The 20,422-nt window shown below is 44.2% G+C and overlaps 2 protein-coding genes across 5 annotated transcripts in view; one reads left to right on the top strand and one right to left on the bottom strand.

Moving 5' to 3' along the window:
• Positions 1–11,896: 11,896 nt before the first annotated feature.
• Positions 11,897–18,369, bottom strand: ing1 (inhibitor of growth family, member 1). Its single transcript, XM_048533557.2, has 2 exons — positions 17,572–18,369; positions 11,897–14,438 (listed from the first exon to the last, which is right to left on the bottom strand). The coding sequence occupies exons 1-2, from the start codon at positions 17,705–17,707 to the stop codon at positions 13,747–13,749; spliced, it is 828 nt and encodes a 275-aa protein (XP_048389514.1). The 5' UTR covers positions 17,708–18,369; the 3' UTR covers positions 11,897–13,746.
• A 550-nt stretch (positions 18,370–18,919) lies between these two features.
• The window catches only part of cars2 (cysteinyl-tRNA synthetase 2, mitochondrial), a 78,668-nt gene continuing 77,165 nt past the window's right edge, over positions 18,920–20,422 (top strand). For 2 of the 4 annotated variants that reach the window (XM_048532452.2, XM_048532450.2), the window contains exon 1: positions 18,920–19,136. Coding sequence is in view for 2 of the 4 variants with exons in the window: in XM_048532449.2 (XP_048388406.1) it covers positions 19,886–20,085 (200 nt within the window). In the remaining 2 variants the exon portion in view is untranslated. Of the gene's footprint in view, positions 19,137–19,627; positions 20,086–20,422 lie in introns of those variants that run through there. The other 2 variants (XM_048532449.2, XM_048532448.2) reach the window with 2 other exon arrangements.

A 20,422-nucleotide genomic window follows, 5' to 3' on the forward strand; every position in this document is an offset into this window, starting at 1 on the left:
GCCTGCCTGCTCCTGGCCCATATCTCATTTCTTATTCAAGTACTTATCCAAATGTCTTTTATACATTGTGACTGTACCCACAGCCACCACTTCCTCTGGAAGTTCAAGCCACACACAAACCACGGTCTGTGTAAAAAAAAGTCTCTCATATCTTTTATAAAATCTTTCTCCTCTCACCTCAAAAATGTGTTCCCTAGTCTTGAAACCTCCCCCACCCCCACCCTGGAAAAGACACCCGCCATCCACCTTTTCTACACCCCTCTTCATTTTATAAACCTCTATAAGCTCACCTCTCAATCTCCTATGCTCCAGGGAAAAGAGTCCCACTCTATCCAGTCTGTCCTTATAACTCAAACCATCCATACCCAGCAACATGCCGGTAAATCTCTTCTGAACCCTCTCCATCTTAATAACATCCTGTCTATAAAAGGGCGACCAGAACTGGGCACAATTCTCTAGAAGAGGCCTCACTAACATCCTGTACATCCTCAGCATAACATTCCAAATCCTTTGTTCTAAGGTCTGAGCAATGAAGGTAAATGAGGTAAAGACCTCCTTAACCCTCCTATCTATATATGTTGCAGACTTCAAAGAACTATGTACCTGAATCCCTAGGTCTCTCCATTCCACAACACTACCCAAGGCCCTACCAGTAATTGCACAAGTCTCGTCTTTGTTTGTTTTACCAAAATGTAACACCTCACATTTATCCAAACTAAACTCCATTAGGCACTCTTCATCTTTTTAACCAAATTGTACAAGATTTCTTTGTAATCCTAGATAACCTTCTTCGCTGTCCACCCTACCACCAATCCCGGCATCATCTGCAAACTTAGTAGCTATGCTTTCTATATTCTCATCAAAATCATTTATACAAATGACAAACAAAAGTGGACCCAACAGCAATCCCTGCAGAACACAACTGGTTGCCAGTCTCTAGTCCAAAAACAAACCCTCCACTATCACTCCCTGTCCCCCATCGTCAAGCCAATTCTGTGCCCAATTGGCAAGCTCACACTGAATTCCAAGTTTTTACAACCTTACCAATCAGTGTATCATCTGGAACTTTTCCCTAGGCCTTACTAAAGTCCAAGTAAACAATGTCTACTGCTCTGCTGTTGTCAACTTGTTTGCTTCCTCAAAAAACTCAGTTAAATTTTTGAGACACGATTTCCCTCACACAAAACCATGCTGACCATCCCTAATCACTCCTTGCCTCTCCAAATGCACATAAATCCTATCTTTCAGAATTATTTCCAACACCTTACCCACCATCAAAGTCACACTCACAGGTCTATCGTTGCCACAAAGTCTTTGTGGGAGGTTAGAGAAGAAATTGCAAGGCCCCTTGCAGAAATATTTGCATCATCTATAACTATGGGCGAGGTGCTGGATGACTAGAGAGTGGTCAATGTTGTGCTTTTGTTTAAGAAGGGACGCAAGGAGAAGCCTGGGAACTATAGACCTGTGAGTGTGACTTTGGTGGTGGGTAAGGTGTTGGAAATGATTCTGAAAGATAGGATTTATGTACATTTGGAGAGATAAGGAATGAAACAAGGTTGGAAAAGGTTGGATTTAGAGGGATATTGGCCAAATGCTGGGACTAGATTAAGTTAAGTAAGCATGGATGAGCTGGACCAAATGATCTGCTTCTGTGCCATACATCTCTATGAGTCTTTGATATTTAAGGGGCCCTACTCTCTCTCAAGCTGTTCTCCTGCATTGAATGTACTTGTAGAATCTCTTTGGATTATCCTTAACCTTATTTGCCAAGGTTATTTCATATCAGCTTTTTACTTTCCTGATCTCTCTCTTCAGAATGCCCTTACATTATCTATACTGTTCAAGAGATTAATTTGAACTCAGTTATTTGTATCTAATACACGATTGTTTTTCATTCTTGACTAGAACTTCGATATCTTTATTCATCCATTATTTTCTAATCCAGGGGCCAGGCCCATTGTGCAATTTTATCAATGTACTATCAATGTTCTTTTCCTGGCATCTGAGTATTACTGGCTGGTTATTGGTCATTCCTAATGGGTGAGGCTGAGCCGACATCTTGTATCGCTGCAGTATATTGGTGTAGCCACACCTCTGGTGCTTTTCGGAATGAGCTTCCAGGGTTCTGATCCAGCAACAGAGAAAGAACAGCACACAGTGTTAAAGATCACCGTAGCTGAACTCCAGGCTGGCTATCTCTTAATATTTTCCAGGGCACGTGACCCTTCAGCAGAGATATATATGCTGTAAAACCACACACTAAGTAATAGAAACATAATGCAAAGAGTACGCACATTGAATGGACTCTCAGAATCACAGAATGATTGCCGTGTAGAAGGAAGCCTGTGGATCGTCACATCTACAACAGCTCTCTGAATGAAGATCTCACTTAGCGCCATTCTGCTGCCTTCTCCCTATTACCAGTACATTTTTTAAAAAATCCCCATCTAATAGCCTTCTGAGTGCCTTGATTGAACTCCATCTGCACTGGGATGGGTGGGTGCAAATGAGACTATTTGACTGAAGCCTTCAGGAGTATATCCAACCAGAGTTGACAACCTGTGGTGCAAAGTCTCCTGGAGTGTTTATTGGTGAATACTGCACTGTAAGACCATGGCAACTATTATACTTTACTTACAGCATATAAAAAGAACTTAAGTGATAATCTCAGAACTGTCGATGCTGGAGTCAGAGATAACACAGTGTGGAGCTGGAGGAAGACAGCAGACCAGGCAGCATCAGAGGAGCAGGAAAGCTACTGTTACGAGTCAGGATGCTTCTTCACAAAAAGGATCTGAAGAAGGGTCCCAACCCCAAACATCAACTTTCCTGCTCCTCTGGTGCTGCCTGACCTGCTGTGCTCCTCCAGCTCCACACTGTGTGATAATAATGCAACTTTACCCTAAATAGAACTTACTGGTAGGGAGCCTTTTTACTCCCACTATCAACTAATTACTTGGACATGGTAATAGATCAAAGCATTTGATGAGAAATTGACTCAAAATTAATACAACTGTCGATACTTAAACAAGTACATTTACACTGAGGTAAATAAGTGGAAAAAGCCCATAATACTTGGACAGAATAATAGAGTAAACTTCACAGTGTTTGAGGAAATAGCTTTTGCCAGTTTTACGGAAGCGCCAGTTCATAGGGAGTTGGTTTAAACAAAGTTTGCTGTACATTTCGAGACACAATCAAGGGAAGTGTGGGCAGCCTGTGGCACTATGGCCCTTTGGGTTGTGCAGGGGTTCAGGAGAATGACCGAGAAAGCAGTGTGATGTGGAATTTGATTACTAGGATACAGGCAAGCCGTTCTGCAGCTGCCAACCTGAATTCTGGGCGGTACGTTGCCTCACTAGTGTCAAGGATGTCACATTGTGACTGCAGGTGGTGGGCGCAATGAACATCAAAGGACATTGGCAGAAAGACAGGTAAGATCATGCCTGCAGACTTTAGGGAACTAGGAAGCCTACAGAAAGCCTACAGGGATCCAGAAAATGCAGAGGCATCTTCCTTTTAAAAATTAGGAAAGCAGAGAGGAGACGTTGAATAATATTGACAAGAAAAACCCAAAACTAAACATATCCAGCAGACTCTTACATGTTTAAGCTAAATGTCAATTTCACTGAGTTTCATGGAGGATTTCTCATCATAGGCCTTGCAGCCCGACATTCAGCCTCTCACCCTCTAACAGCAGAAGATCCTGACTCTGACCACCCTGAGTGGCTGACTGTCTGTGTCCATTTCTCTGGATTGAAGATGGAGGCTAGCCCTAACTCACTGTACTAGGACCCTCAGACTAACTCACTGTACAGGAGCTTCTGACTGAAGGTTGCCTGCCTTGACTTGACTGAGGACTGCTGACAACCATAACAAGCCTTCTGGTTTTGTGACTGTGCTAAATAGCAAGGCAAGACAGAAGTCACGTGAGCCTGGTAGCTCTGGCCACAGGGGGTCAAAGCGAAAAATGATCAAGTTGAAGCAGGGATGCTACGAGCATCCAGATAGGCTCAAGGTGAGCCAGGCATTCCAGAAATGTAAGCTTGCTCAGTCTTTGTGCTGGACGCCTATCCCTGAACACAAGGGGTCCTTGCAATGCTAGTTGCTGGTATGTCCCAAAGTGCAGCTTTAAAGCAGAGACGCATCTTGTAGTGGACCTGAGATGTGACAAAGTGTCCTGCGAGGCTGTCAGGTGTTAACTGCCAGTGTTGGTGGATATTGTTGCCAGATGTCTGAGGTGGCAGCCCAGAGGATTAAGAGTCTGAAGTCACCGTGCTGGGAATTATTGACATCAAGTTTCCACACAAAAGGTGGTAAGATAGGAAGTTGCATATTACTGAGGCAAGTTTTCATTTAATGAGGCCAACAATAAGCAATGATCCTTGTTAATAGGCATCATGTTGCTCCCTAGTAAGAACGTGGCCAGGAACTCTGTTTGAGGATGCAAGATGTTGCTCCCAACATCAAGAAAATCCTCAATGGACTTCTCTCACGATTCTCCCAGGTTTCTCAGAATAACCCATGTTTACCAGAGGCCTGTGAGATCCTACCCATAAAGATCCAGAGTACTGAAACAAAGATATCACTGATGAGAGACCAAAAATTTAACTTTTTCTGAATATGAGCTTGGTTCTTAATGAATACTTTACCTCTGTCTTCACAAAAGATGGGACAATGTAAACAGTGTAAAGGAGGAGAAGCATGAAATAATAGACGTGATAAACATGGTGAAGGAGGAAACATCAAAGTGTTTAGCATAAATGAAAGTTGATACATTGCCAGGCCTGGACGAAATGTGTCACACAGGCATTAGGTGAAACAGCAAGGGATACAGCAGGAACTCTAACAATCATTTCCAATCGTCTCAGGCAAAAACTGGAAGGATTCAGTTGTTGTCATCCACATTGGTAATAAGGACATTGATAAAACTGGAAATGAGGTTCTGCTGAAACAAACAATTGTGAACAGTCAGGAGCTAAGCTAAAATGCAGAACCTGTAAGACACCACACCTACAAATATCCACCTCCTTCACCACCGATGCTCAGTAGTTGCAGTTTTTCATTACCTATGAGATGTGCTGCAGAAATTCACTAAAGATCCTTGGATAGCACCTTCTAAATCTGCAAAAGCTTCACTGCCATTGGGTAAAAATCCTGGAACTCCCTCCCTGAGGACATTGTGGATCAACCTACAGCCCATAGACTGCAGTGGTAGAAGAAAGCAGCTTAACATCACCTTCTCAAGGGCAGCTAGGGATGGGCAATAAATGCTTTCGAACTAGTGATGCCAATGTCCCACAAGTGAAAAAAAACCTCAGGATTACTATCTGAGCCAGGGACAAATTATCACAGGGTGAATAAAAGAGTTAAAGATGTGGCTTAAAGATTGGTGTGAGGGGAATGTCTGGTTTGTGGTCATTGACACGAATATTGGGACAGAAGGGAGCTGTTCCAATCAGACATCAGCTCCCAGGGAGCTGGGACTAGAGTCCCAGCAAATCAAGTAATTAGGGCAAGAGAGTGGTCTATAGACTAATTAAAGCCTGATGGAGAGAGTGTTCAGGAGGATGGAAATATAAGCTTACAAATGAAAGGACAAAGGTAGCATTAATGGGCCCTATTTTGATAAGAGTACCCAGATGGAAACAGGAAGTGACAGTGGGTACCAAGTAGTTAAAAGTGTCAAAGAGAGATCAAAAGGAAATAAAGCAAATTAATGACTATTTATTTAAATGCGTATACTATTGGAAAAAATTAATTAATGGCACAAAAGGGTATGATTTATTGCTTTTATAGAGACATCATCGCTAGGAGATCAAAGCTGGGGACTGAATTTTCAGCGTATTTGACCTTTCAAAAGGGCAGATGGGAAATGAATGGTGGCGGGATGGCTTCATTTGTACAAGATAGAATAAGTACTGTACGTTAGCAAGAAATGTTCGTGGATCGGAAGATATAGAATCCATATGGATGGAAGTAAGAAATTACAAGGGGAAGAAGACAATGATGGGAGCAGTCTATAGTCCCACCAACAGGACTTTCTGTAGGGCAGAGAAGAAATCAGTAGATTGACGATCTACCTACAGGACATGGACTGCACCACCATATTCTCAAGGGGCAACTAGGGATGGCAATAAAAGCTGCCCAACCAGCAACATCCATATCCCAAGAGTGAATAAAAAATATGTAATGAGGACAGTACATTAATTGTGGATGATTTTAATCTTCACATAGCCTGGGAATATCAAATTGGCAGAGATAGCCACAAGGAAGAATGTATAGAGCACATTTGGGTTAGTTTTCTGGAAGAATAGAATTAGAATTAGAATTAGACTTTATTGTCACATGTACTCAAGAAAAGGAATACAGTGAAAAACATACAAGTCACCATTCTCCAGCACATGAGATAATAGGAACTGCAGATGCTGAAGAATCTGAGATAACAAAGTGTGGAGCTGGATGAATACAGCAGGCCAAGCAGCATCTTAGGAGCACAAAAGTTGACATTTTGGGCCTAGACCGTTCTCCGAAACAAGGACAAATCTTCACCACAATAAATGTTTTTCCTTTCAAATTGACACTGTCCGTAACTTCACTGGTCAAACATGGTTGGTTTATCTTCTTCTTAGAATCCTTCTTCCTTGTTGGGATGCAAAATTTGCTCTGCATTATAAACTTTTTAAAACAATGTGCCATTGTGCATCAAAACCCTTTCTCTGCTAAGCTCCTTTCCTTGTCCACTCCAGCCAACTGTACTCTCATTTCCAAGTAATTACCCTGGTTTAAAGTTACTGCAGTTGTGCTCTTAAGATGCTGCTTGGCCTGCTGTGTTCATCCAGCACCACACTATGTTATCTCGGATTCTCCAGCAACTACTTGGTTACACAATAACTTACAAAACCTGAATAAAACAAACAGCAGAAATAAAAAGAAACAAAGCCAAAAGGAATGAAAAGTGCCCAGATATTGGAGTCTTATTCAAGTCTTAGCTCAGGGAAGGCACTCGGGTCAAGCCATGGCCGGGAGTCTTGGGGGATTTAAGTGTGTTGCCACTGATGCTACCGCCTCCGATCTCCTCCTGCTGCCACCACTGCCTTAATTCTAAAACTATCAGAACCAGGCTTTGGAACATTGCAGGGCCCACATACAGCCTCCAATTGCCAGATCCTTGGATCAGATTATTTTGGGTCTGGTACGGTGTAATGAGGTAGGTTTAATATAAGATCTGAGAGTAAAAGATCCCCGAGAGAACAGTGGTAGAATTGAGCATTTGGGTTGAGAATGAAAGGCTTGGGTCGGACAAAACTGCAGTAACTTTAAACCAGGGTAATTACTTGGAAGTGAGAGCACAATTGGCTGGAGTGGACAAGGAGCTTAGCAGAGAAAGGGTTTTGATGCACAATGGCTGATTGTTTTCAAAAGTTTATAATTCAGAGCAAATTTTGCATCCCAATAAGGAAGAAGGATTCTAAGAAGAGGATAAACCAACCATGTTTGACCAGTGAAGTTACAGACAGTGTCAATTTGAAAGGAAAACCATTTATCGTGGTGAAGATTTGTCCTTACTTCGGAATGTTGGAAACTTTATAAAAGCCAAATAATGATGTTTAAAAATAATAAAGTGGGAGAAAATGAACTATGAGGACCAATTCGAAAATGACAAAAAACGGATAGTAAGAACTTCTTCAAATATATGGAGAGAAAGATAGAGGCAGCTGTGAACATTGGGCCCTTAGAGAACAAGGCTGGGAAAGTAATAATGAGTAGCCAGGAAATGGAAGAAGAGTTGAACGAATACTTTGCATCAGTCTTCACGCTAGTGCATACAGTATCATCCCAAACATATTAAATAAGGAGGTAAAAAGGGTTAGGGGAGAAAATAAACACAATAACTATCATTAGAGAAAAACAGCTCCTGGGGAAATTAACAGCCAATAAGATCATGGACTGAGGATTGCATCCTATAATTTTAAAGGGTATAGCTACAGGAACAGTCAGTTCATGGCTAGCAATCTTTCAAGAATCCTTAGATTCTGTAAAATTCCCAGAGTATTAGAAAACTGTCATTGTAACACCCTTAATTAAAAAAAGGAAGTAGTTGAAAAAAACTAAGCCAGTTAGCTTCATGCCTGTTGTTGGGAAAATACTAGATTCAATTATAAAGGATGTAATAGCAGAGCATTTAGAAACCCTTAACATAAGCAACTAGAGTCATGGCTTCATGAAGAGTGAAATGATGTGCAATAAGTTTATTATATTCTTTGAAATGGTAACAAACAGGATAGATAAAGGGGAACCAATATAACTAATATATTTGGATATCTAAAAGACACTTGATGAAGTACTGCTCATGAGGTTATTTAGGAGAGCCCATACTGTAATGGGTAGAATATTAGCCTGAATACAGAATTAGACAGCGAAAAGAAGACAGAGGATTGGGATAAAGAGGCTATTTTCAGACTGGTGACCTATAACTACTGGACTGGATTAGACCACAATTATTTACCATGTATATTAGCGACTGGATGCGGGAATTGAATGTACTATAACCAAGTTTATGAATGACACGGAAATAGGTAGGATGGCAAGTAATCAGAATGACACAAGGAATCTACAGAGGGTTATAGACAGGTTAAGGGAGTTGGAAATATTTTGGCAGATGGGATACAATGTAGGAGAATGTGAGGTTACGTACTTTGGCAGGAAGAATAGAAGAACTGAGAATTATTTAAGTAGGAAAAGATGACAGGGAGCTGCAGCACAGAAGAGTTTGGGTGTCCTCATGCATAAATCACAGGCAGATAGCATCCAAGTTCAGCAGGTAATAGGAAGGCAAATGGAATTTTGGCCTTTATTTCGAAGGTAATGGAATATACATACAGAGGGGTCTTACTTAAACTATACAAGGCATGGAAGATATACTGGGGTTAGAGGCACTCCAGAGGTGATTCACTAAATTGATCCTGGGTAGGGGTCAGGAGATGTTGAGTAGGTTAGGCATGTACTCTTGGAGTTTAGGAGAATGAGAGGAGACCTTGTTGAAACATATAAGATTGTTAGAGGGTTTGGCAATGCAGAGAGGCTGTTTCCCCTTCTGGGAAAGTCGAGCATAGGACAGTATAATCTCAGAGTAAGGAATTGCCCATTTAACATGTGGAGGTGCCAGTGTTGGACTGAGATGGACAAGGTCAGAAGTCAGGCAACACCAGGTCATAATCCAACAGGATTTATTTTAAATCACAAACTTTTGGAGTGTTGCACCTGACAAAAGGGCTAATATCGTCAGACTCCTGACCTTGATAATGAAATGTGGGGCTGGATGAACACAGCAGGCCCAGCAGCATCTCAGGAGCACAAAAGCTGACGTTTCGGGCCTAGACCCTTCATCAGGCCTCACATTTCATTATCTTGGATTCTCCAGCATCTGCAGTTCCCATTATCACTGACTCCTGACCTTGCCCATTTAAGACAGATGAAGATATTTTCCTTTCAGAGTGTGATTAATCAGTGGCATTCTTTACCTCAGAGAGCTGCAGAGCTGAATTGTTCAGTATATTCAAGACAGAAATAGACAGATTTTTAATCATTAAAGTGAATTAAGGGTTGTGGTGAAAAGAAAGGAATGTGGGGTTGAGGATTGTCAGTTCAGCCATTAGTTCATTGAACGACCTAATTTTGTTACTTTATCTCATGGTCTTACAGGTGTGGGAAGACATCTTATGTACTATTTTAAAACAGGTAAGTGACAAGATACCCAGTATAAGTCAATCAGCCTAACCTCGCTGGTGGGAAAATATTTGGGAAAATGGCTGAGATAAACAATATAAATCATAATTTAGAAAGGCATGTGTTGAGTAGTTTCCAACTAATTTGACTGAATATTTTGAGGGTGCAACAAGAAATGTCAATAATGGTTGCAAGGATTTTCTATTAAGATCCTACATGGCAGACTGATCACAAAAGTAAAAACCTATTGAATTTAAAACAAAGTGGCAAATACAAGCCAAAATTGGTTCAGTAACAGGATGCAAAGTGTAATAGTTACTTGGTATTTTTGTGACCGAAAGGCTGTTTATAGTGGGCTTTCAAGGGCTCGATAGTGGGTTCCTGGCTGGTCGTACTGCTCATCAATGATTTAGACTGAAGTGCTAGTAGTACGATTCTGGAGTTTGATATGAAAATTGACCACATGATTGATGGTGACACGTAAAGCTGTTGATTGTAGCAATCTATTTAAGGAAGCTCAGGTGAGCATCAAAAGTGACAAGTCAATTCAGTCAGAGGTGGGGAGGGTGCTGCAATCATGGCAGGGGAATCCTCAATAGATAGTTAGATACTGCAAAGTGTAAAAGAGGAACCTTGAAGTTCACATCCAGATTCCAGAAGGTGGTTAGACAGGTGGATGAAATGATCAAGAAGGCTCTTGGATCTCTTTACTGGCAAAGCAGAGCATATAAAACTGATGGGTTGGTAATTGGATAGGCTGGATTTATCTTGCTTTTTGTGATCAGAACATAATTGTGCAGTTTTGCACATTGTGGGGTTGATGCCAGTGTTGTAGCTGCACTGGAACACCTTGACCAGGGGCATGGCTTAGTCTTGGAGGTTGTAGCCTTTGTCTGCAGTCTGCTCAGGTGTTTGTTGATATCACGTGGAGTGAATCAAATTAGCTGAAAACTGTCATCTGTGAGGTTGGAGATCTCAAGAAAGTTAACCACTCAGCACTTTTGGCTGAAGATAGTCGCAACCCATCAGCCTTTATCACTGACATCATTAAGAATGGAGCTATTGTGGACATGCCTTATCTCGTCGGTTGCTTAAACATTCACCATCATTTACAAATGCATTTAGTAGGCTGCAGCATTTTGATCTGATCAATTCATTTGCAGCATTGCTTGGCTTTGCATGGTATTTGTTGCTTTCTTTGGCTTGCACATGGACATGTCTGTTTAGCTTTGCTGGGTTGGCACCTTATTTTTAAACATGCCTAGTTGGTCCTGGAAAATTCTTCTGCTGTCTCTACCACCAGTCCCTGTATCTGGCATCCATGTCCTCCAACCAGTCTGGTCAATGTAGATAACCCTTAGCTACTTTTGGTATTAGGCATTACAGTTTGCTATCCTTTGGAAGGTGTCATGGTTTCCCTCAATACTTTCCTCCAAGTGACGTTCTACATAGATGAGTACATGGAGGACATTTCAGCTGAGGAACAAAATCAATATAAACAAATTGCCTGTATGTTACCTGTCACAACCAGACAGGGTTATGTTATGTCTAGCTCCTACAATTATTTAAAATAGTTTCTTAAAATTATGCAACTGTCACTTTTTGTCAATATGAGGTTCAAATGAGTTTAAAAACCCAAAATTTTAAAATTCAGTATATATATATAAAAAAATTGAACAATGTTTAAAAAAGAATCTTCATTAAAGTCTGTACTCAAAGTCCTCAATCTACTTCAAAAGCCTGATTTGGATTTAAGTAACTTTCAATTTAGAAATTGGGTGTTTTGTGTAACAGGGAACCAATTTGTTACAGTGATAATGGGAACTGCAGATGCTGGAGAATCCAAGATAATGAAATGTGAGGCTGGATGAACACAGCAGGCCAAGCAGCATCTCAGGAGCACAAAAGCTGATGTTTCGGGCCTAGACCCTTCATCAGAGAGGCAAAAACAGCAAAGTAGTTGTTGCAGTAGATCTAGAAAATACATACCTGAAACATTATATCACCACCACTGGTGGGAGGATGTAAGTACAATGTGACAAGTTTACACAGATAGTTTCCATTATAAGTGAGGATGAGAATTTATTCATGTGAAATTAAAATGACACAAAGTAAGATTTTGAAGATAGAAACTAAACGTAGAATGTTCTTAACATTATATTGATACAGATGTTTATGTGAGGCAACATTCCTGCTACATAATTACATCTACAAAATGACTTTTCCACACTGTAGGCTTCCACTACACAATTGCCACTAACAAGTAAACTGAGTCCAACCATCACATGCAACCCCTCAAAGAAGGGATACACTGAGGAGACCCTGATTGAGAGTGGCATGACATAGCCATATTAAAACTTCCCCATAGGAAAAGCTGTGGGTGTGAATCCATTGATTCTACATAAGACAGATGTGGATAGAATGCATAGTTTTTCTGGTGAGTCTAGGACCAGAAAAAAGAGGTGGTTCATTTAAGACTGAGAGAAGAACTTTTTTTTTTCCCATTCAGAGGGTGAAGATTCATTGGAAATCTCTACCTGAGGGGGTTTTGGAAGTTCAATCATTGAGCATGTTCAAGAAAGAAATTGGTAGATTTCTGGATATAAGTGACATCAGGAAAGATGGAGAAAATGATGTAGAGGTTGATCAAGGCACTGATCGGTTGGAATGGTGGAAGCAGGCTTGATGAGCTGAATGGCCTACTTCTACTCCAATTTCCAATGCTTCCAAATCAGACAGCATGAAAACAGACCCTTGGTCCAACTAGTTCACACCAACCATGTTCTCAAACTAAACTAATCCCACCTGCCTGCACATAGCCCATATCCTCCAAACCTATCCTATTCATGAACTTATCCAAATATCTTTTAAATTTTGTGACTGTAGCTGCATCCATCACTTTCTCTGGTAGTTCATTCCACACACGAATGACTCTGTAAAAAGCAAAAATGCGCCTCATGTCCTTTTTAAAATCCATTTTCTCTCACCTTAAAAATATCTCCCTAGTTTTACACCCCCCCGACCCTAGGGAAAAGATGCTTGTCATTATCTATGCCTCTCATGACTTTATTAACCTCAATAAATTCCAACTGTCGACCTCCTACACTCCAGTGAAAAAGTTCCAGTCTATTTTTTAATGTCTCAAACCCTCCATACCTGGCAACATGCTCTTAAATCCTTTCTGAACCCTCTCCAGGTTAATAGTATCTTTCCTATAACAGTATTCCAGGAGAGGCTTCAACAACGTCATGTACGACCTCAACACAACGAGCCAACTCCCACACTCAAAAGGTCTGAGCAATGAAGGCAAGCATACAAAGTGCCTTCTTAGACACCCATCTAGCTGTGATCCAAATTTCAAGGAATTATGTGCCCAAACCCCTAGGACTCTCTATAACATTACCCAGGGCTCTACTGTGAAATCCTTACTGCACCCGTCACTGGGTGAGGCAGAAATCAGAGACACAACTGCCAGGCATTTCATTTCTGGACTTTTGTTTTATATATATATATCACTGCTGTACAGTTTTTTTTCTGTTAAACAAGTAACAATAAAATTATTTCTTACAATATGGTTAAAGGCCTATGCTGATGAATCATACACTATACATGGAAAGCTCACATCTGTACATTTTTACATCTGAGAAACTTAAAAAAATCTGATAAATATTTTAATAAAACCATTTTGTCCAATTTGTTTTGTCTTTTGTTGTGGTGGGAATGAAATATTAATAATAAATGAAACACAGATGGTTTTAGAATTGTTGCAAGAAAAGTGTTTTTTTTTTAAACACAACAAAAACAGTCCAGGCACTGGACACAAGACTTAAAAACCAGGATTTCTTTATTCCCTCTTTCCTACTTGCAAATAAAAATAAAAAAAAACTGGTCTTTAGAAGGAATAGTTTGTCAAATACACTCCCACCATTCTTTCATCTAAAGAGGGAAACCTCTCAATAATAAATATACATTAATTTGTGTTGCTGTACAGAAAACAAAAGGTTGGCACTGCAACTACCTAGTGTAGGCCCTTTCCTTTTTGGATTTCTCCAGTGCTTTGTCCATGGTTTTTTCATTCTCACCCCTGCATTTTGGACAGTACCATTTGCCTTTAGGTTTGTGGTTCAGACTCACACAAGAGAAGTGGAACCACTCGATGGGGCACTCCTCATTATCGCAGCCAATCATCTCCCCATAGGAGACCTGGTTGCAGAGGCAGTAAGTGGGCTCATTGGGGTCAATAGGCAGGTCCGCGGGAGAGGCTTCCCTCTCTGCCTTTGCTTTGGATCTCTTCTTCTTCTTGGAAGTCTTGGCCTTCTTTTCCTTTGGCATTCCAGTACTTGTCTCCTCATGGTCATGGTTGCTGGATGCATTCTCCCGGTTCTCATTGTTGCGCCTCCGGGACCTTTTGGCATTGGGTTTTTCTGTTGGTGTTGCACCGTCATTCCTGGATCTGTCCAGTGAGGACTTGTTGTTGGCGTCATTGCTCTCTGCACAGTTTTCAAAGAGCTCGACGTGGCTGTCCACCTGTCGACTTCGGTTCTCGACCAGCTCCACCATCTGGTTGACAATTTGGATCTTCTCATCGCCCAACTCCTGGCTCCGGATCAAAGCTCTCTGGATATAATGAAGAATCCGCCTCCTCTGAACCACATCTGTCTCCCTCTTGTGTTTCTCATAATATTCATCTAGTTCCTTCAGGATGTCTATAGAGGGAGGAGCAACAAAAGGCAATTTTTTAAATACAACTTTCACAGACTCCTCAAATGCACTGTACAAACAATGAAGTATTCTTGATTTGTACACAACAAGATACTACAAAGAAATGTGATAAATATGGTGGTAACGATAGCTAAGAGTTAAATATTAGTCCCAGAACACCACAGAACTCCCCACTCTTCCAGGATCTTCAGCATCGGTGCAAAAGGACAGACTAGGTCTTGGTTTAATAATGTGGCAGTCCTTCAAGACTGACACTCCGATGATGTGGCATTCTCTCATTATTGCAAGGGTGACAGTCAGCAAAGTGCTAATGTACTGACAGGGCAAGCATTCAGATAGAGGATCAGAACTGGGGATGCACTAACAGGTGAGATTGCAGTCTTTAAGATTTGGAGCTCGGGTTGTCGAGGTTGTAAACTTGCTCGCTGAACCAGTGTGTTTGATTGCAGATGTTTCATCACCCAGCTAGGTAATATCGTCAGTGCACCTCCGGCGAAGCGTTAGTGTTCTGTCCCCCTTGTTATTTATATGCCTCAGTTTGTTGGGTTGGTTGGCATCACTTACGGTTTGGTTTTTCAGTCGTTTTAAAAACAGATCGAGTTCCATGTGTTTGTTGATGGAGTTCTGATTGGAATGCCAGGCCTCCAGGAATTCCCTGGTATTGTCTCTGTTTGGCTTGTGCTATATGGATGGGTTGTCCCAGTCGAATTCATATCCTTCTTTATATGTGTATTGAGAGCAGTGAGTATTGGTCATGTCTCTTGGTGGTTATTGGGTGTTCATGTGCCCCTACTTTCAAGCTGGAAAAAAAATTGACAAAGAATGCACAAACACCAACTAGCCACTAAGAGACATGACCAATTCTCACTGGTTTCAATCCACACAGACAAAGAAGGATATGAATTTGACTAGGACAACACATCCATAGTAGCACGAGTCAAACAGTTATGCCAGGGAATTTCTGGAGGCCTGGCATTCTAACTGGAACTCCATCAACAAACACATTGAACTGAACCTGATGTACAAACCACTGAAAAACAGAACCAAAAGTAATGCCAAACACCCCAGCAAACCGAGGCATTTAAGCAGCAAGCAGGACAGAACACTGTTGCTTCAGAAGCGCACTAACATCTCAACCAAACACACTGGCTCAGTGAGCAAATTTACATCCTCAGTTGAGGCTGCACTCCTTCAGTACCAACCCTCTAACAGTGCAGACAGTAATAGGTGAAATCGCCATTACCACAGAGAATCATAGGTCTGCTCTCTCATGACACAGTTGGGACCTTTAATGGTTACTTCAGCCGGTGTGGGAATAGAAGCCAGACTGTACTGCAACTGGAATCTCTAACACAGGAAAACTTCCTTTGCTAAAGACTAAAAAACGTAATCTGCCAACAACAAAAAACACTGGGGCCGTGGGTATTCCGGCTTCAAATGAAGTAACAGCAAAGCCAACAGGGAGAAAACAAAACCTAAGATCTCAAATGATGGTTTTGTTTGTAAAACTTTAACAAGAGTTGGTTCACCATATATTAGCAAATATGTACCACCCTTACATTGGCTGAAAGAACTATGGATGCTGGAGATCTAAAAGAAACAAAAACAGAAACTGGAGAAACTCGGCTGGTCTTGCAGCATGTGAAGAGAAAACACACATTAACCCTACATCTAGAGATGCTGTCAGACTTGTTGAGTTTCTTCAGCAATTTTTTTGCTTTTGTGGGTACAATCCTCAATCTGGCGAGGTGATCATTGTGATTAAACTCTCAGACCAGTGTTTGTGTGTTTTTTTTTCCCCTAACTATATTAATATAAGAGAAAAGCAGAGAACACATGGATCTCTTGCTATCAGATACAATTTCAACCAGAGTGAAACATCAGGAAGGAACTGAGGTGAGACTCCAGGAATAAAAGCTGACTGGTTCACACAGGCACCACAGCAGCTCCCTTCGGCCCTAAGAGAGGGTGAAGGAACAACTTATCTCCACTGGAACATTTCCTTAAATATGTCTATGTGCCCGATCTTAAGTGGAAACAAACTGCCGCGGTACTCGCGAACCAGGACGAACTTCCCAGGAGCAGGACGGCGCCGGTCGCCAAAATGGCGGAACGGGCGGGGCAACGTCCACATGCCCCGACCCACACCCGAGGATCGACGGGCCGCTCGACCAATCGGAGGTCTACATTCCCTAAGGGGGGGACGTACGGGCGGGAATATCCAATGGACGAGCGGCCTGGAGCCATTATTAACATATCGTCCCCACCTACTCGACGCGATTGGCACATCAAATAACCTATCAGGGGTCAGCCTGCCTGAATAAGGAAACGGACTACAGCCAATAAACGTGAGGAAGGGCGGAGCAAGGACAAGGGCGTTTAAATAGTGGCTCCAGCGCGGCCCCCACCAGAGGAGATGGAGCCTCCAGCGAAGCAACTATTGAGGGGTTTGCAGTGAGTGGCGGCCTTGCTACACTGATACCCGCCCACCTTAACCCGAACCCTGGCTCTTTCTCCTCACTCCCTTTGCCCGTAACTGTGCGTATAGCTCACTTGGGGCTTCAGGATCCCCTTGACTTGGGCGCAGTCCACTATCCAGCAAACCCTCTTTTCCCCGACAATCTGAAGTGAGGAGGGCGGGCGCGGTAAGAGTAAAGAATCTCTGCCTCCACCCGTCCCACTCGTGTCTTTGCACCCCTCTGAAGCAGCTCCAAACACGGGGGGGTGGGGTTCGGGTGTGGGGTCACAGAGCTTATCTCAAGCCGCTGATACCGGTTCCAATCCGGGCAGAAAGCATCTAACCCAGCCCGCGCTGACACTCCAGCCATCATGGAGCTGGCGGAATCCTCTCTCGCCTGCCCAGTGTCGTTCCCGATCCCCGGCTTCTCCGTGCCTCAATGCGGGTCATTTGGAGTTGAAATCCTACCTTACTCTCTCTCCCTACACTCCAGCCCTGCCTATAGGACCTTTATTCCTCTTTCTGTCAAAATGGCTGTTATAAAGCTGATCTTTTGTTCCGCCCCAATACTGACGCTGCAGTTCAGTTGTTTTCACTCTCTAACTTAAAAAAAAATGACGGCCGGGCTAGATGCGATGAACCAGCCGCGGCTGTTTTACCTTGGTATTTTGCATCGATTTCCCTCATCAGAGAAACGTTCCTCTGGAGATCAAAAGGCAAAGACTCGATTGAATCCAGATAGTCTTCCACATAGTTCACAACGTGTATCTGCTCTCCGTTCGCAGGACTCAGCATCTTCCAAGCTACATTTGTTATTTGTTGGAGAAGGAGAAGGGTGACTTTCTCTCTCTCTCTCTCTCTCTGCTAAACTGACAAAAAACCGTCAGGAGTAAAAAGGATTCCTCACTCACTCGTTCACTCACTCACGTCCTCTCCGAATCTCTTGTTATTTTATGAAAAGAAAAGCTAATTATTTTAAAAAAAACAGGCCGCAAAGATGTAGAAGATGAATGGGAAGACTCCCCTCCTATTTGAGTAGGGAATGTGGGGAGGGGGGGTTTCTCTCCTCCCCAATCTCCACCTCTCTCTCTCTCTGTCTCTTCTCTACTACACACACACATACACATACACACTCTCACTCACATACAGAGCACAGTCCGATCCCAGACCTGGGACACTTGATCCAACGTGGAAACCCGGAGCCCAGTTTGAAACACTTGGGAAACACTCGGCCGGCAACGCGCACGCGCGCGGCCTTATTAGCATATCATTGTGACGTTACGAGCTCTCGCGCCCGCCTTTTCCTCCTTGAGTTGATTAAATTCCACCCGAAGCTTTCGCCCCGCCGCCCCTCATAAAGTCACGGTGCAGCAGGCCTGGCTGCCACGCTGCCCGCTCCACTTCTCGCCTCCGATCAGCGGAGATCTTTAACTTTTTTCCCTGCTGATTGGCATGGCTGGTGGGCCTATCCGGCGTTGCACCAGCCGACTCAGGGATCAATCGGCGCGGGCGGGAGGCGGGACCTGGCTCCCTCCCTCGTCCCCCTTCCCATCCCCGCCCGTCCCCTCGCATTGCAGGCCACGCCCACTCCGCCGGGCGACTTGTCAACAGCCTGCTTTCCTTCACCCCCACGACAAAGGAACGACCCATGCGGACACGCCCCCTTCCCCGAATGCCTTGTGGGATCTGTAGTTCCTCCGCCCCACCAGCGCCACGACAACCAACGGGCGGTAGGACTACATCTCCCAAAAAGCGACGCGCCGCTCACGGCTCCGGTTTTAATGGTCCACTGTCAGATTTAAAATTAGCGGGCAAAGGCGAACGGCGGGGTTCATAGGTCAGCGCTAATAGGGCTGGCAGTAACCTTGAGTTGCGCCATTGGAAGAGATTGAGGGAGGGATGGATGGTGGGGGGGGTGGAAGGAGAGGGGAAAGGAAGAAAGGGGGATGGGCGGTATGGTTGCTATGGAGGCGCCGGTCGCTAGGCTTTCAGAGATCTCCCAGGCGGGAACTGCGGATTTTCTTATTTCTCTCTTAAGAGTCCCTCGAATAAAAGCACAATGCTGCAGGTGGTAGAAATCCGAAACACACCGAAAATGCTGCAGAAATTCCGCATCTGTGGGGAGTGAAACAGAGTTTAACGTTTCGTGTCCGACGTGAATCGTCCTCAAAGCTGATTGAGCTTTGGTTCTTCAGCGCCGAAGATCTACGTCGGACACCAAGCGGTAACTCTGCTCCTCTCTCCGCCGATACCGGGTTTCGTATTTCGTCAACCCTATTGGCCAGCACCTCTCTCAACCCAAGCCGACCTCCCGGCCGGAGGGGCTGGCTGGCGAGCGGGCGACGGCGGCCACACCCGGGCCGGGTTCCCGTGCCTTCAGCAGAAAGCAAAGCACTGCGGATGTTGGCAGATCGGGGGGAGGGGGGGAAGAAAAAACTGAAAAGGGAGGGCGCTCGGAGAAAGCGATCAAGCAGATGGGCGACATCGGTGGACACAGAAACTGAGTGTTTCCAGCCGCAGCTTGATTCCTACGCTATTATTCAAAACCCTAACTCCTTTTATTCCCTCTCTCTTTCCATTGAAAAAGCTTTTGACGGACGTTGGGCTCGGACTTGCTTGAGGGGGTGTAGTGGTGGTGAAGGAAGGGCCTGTTGCCCGGGGGCCGGACCGCGAGGCTCGGGGGCGTGACCAGCGGCTCGGTGGGTGTGTCCACCAGGCCCGGAGGCGGGACCAGGCCGTGCGGTGGGTGGGGCATATGGGAGGCGTGGACTCGTGGCCACGGGCGGCGGCGGATCGTTGGGCGGGGTCAACTGGGATCGGCGAGGACGGACGTGTCATGAAGTCCCGCCCACAACGCGAAGCCCTGCCCCGGCAAACGTCGCCATTGGTATCTAGGGCCTGGCGCTGCAGGCTGTTACCGTGTCCGTGCTTGTCGTGTTAAGTTCATCGCCCAACCCTACCTGCTGGGGCACGATGAGGCCTCTGTTGGCTTGTCGCTCACTGCCAGCCTGGTTGATAGGGTGGTCGTCCCGTGTCTGTGGGCGGCAACCGGGCGCTCGGTGCGGTAGCAGGTGGCACCAGCCGAAGGGTCACTCCGCCGGCCTGCAGGTCTACAACAGTTTGACGCGGAGCAAGGAGCCTCTGGTGCTCGCCGAGCCGGCCACTGCTTCCTGGTACAGCACTGACTCCTCAATAAACTCCCGAAACCGTGCTTCCGGGGCAAGGCCACCTTCACAGGCCGGGCATCAGCTGCCCTTCTTCACAGACTCCATCGGCTGGGCAATGGGTTCAAAGTAATCTCTTACCAGAAAATCAAACGCAAAATCCAGATACCCCACTTCCTGAAATTTCCTCACTATCAAGTTGTGCCTCTGACAGCGCAGCGCTCCCTCAGTACTGACCCTCTGACAATGCAGCGCTCCTTCAGTACTGACCCTCTGACAGTGCAGCGCTCCCTCAGTACTGACCCTCTTACAGTGCAGCACTCCCTCAGGACTGACCCTTCTGACA

This window comes from Stegostoma tigrinum, chromosome 6 (genome assembly GCF_030684315.1).
Source record: "Stegostoma tigrinum isolate sSteTig4 chromosome 6, sSteTig4.hap1, whole genome shotgun sequence".
NCBI lineage: Eukaryota > Metazoa > Chordata > Chondrichthyes > Orectolobiformes > Stegostomatidae > Stegostoma > Stegostoma tigrinum.

Coding starts and splice junctions, on each gene's coding strand:
- ing1 (XM_048533557.2), bottom strand. CDS start 17,707: ATGCTGAGTCCTGCGAACGGAGAGCAGATACACGTTGTGAACTATGTG. Junction 14,439..17,571: donor AATCGATGCAAAATACCAAG/GTAAAACAGCCG, acceptor CTCCCTCTATAG/ACATCCTGAAGGAACTAGAT.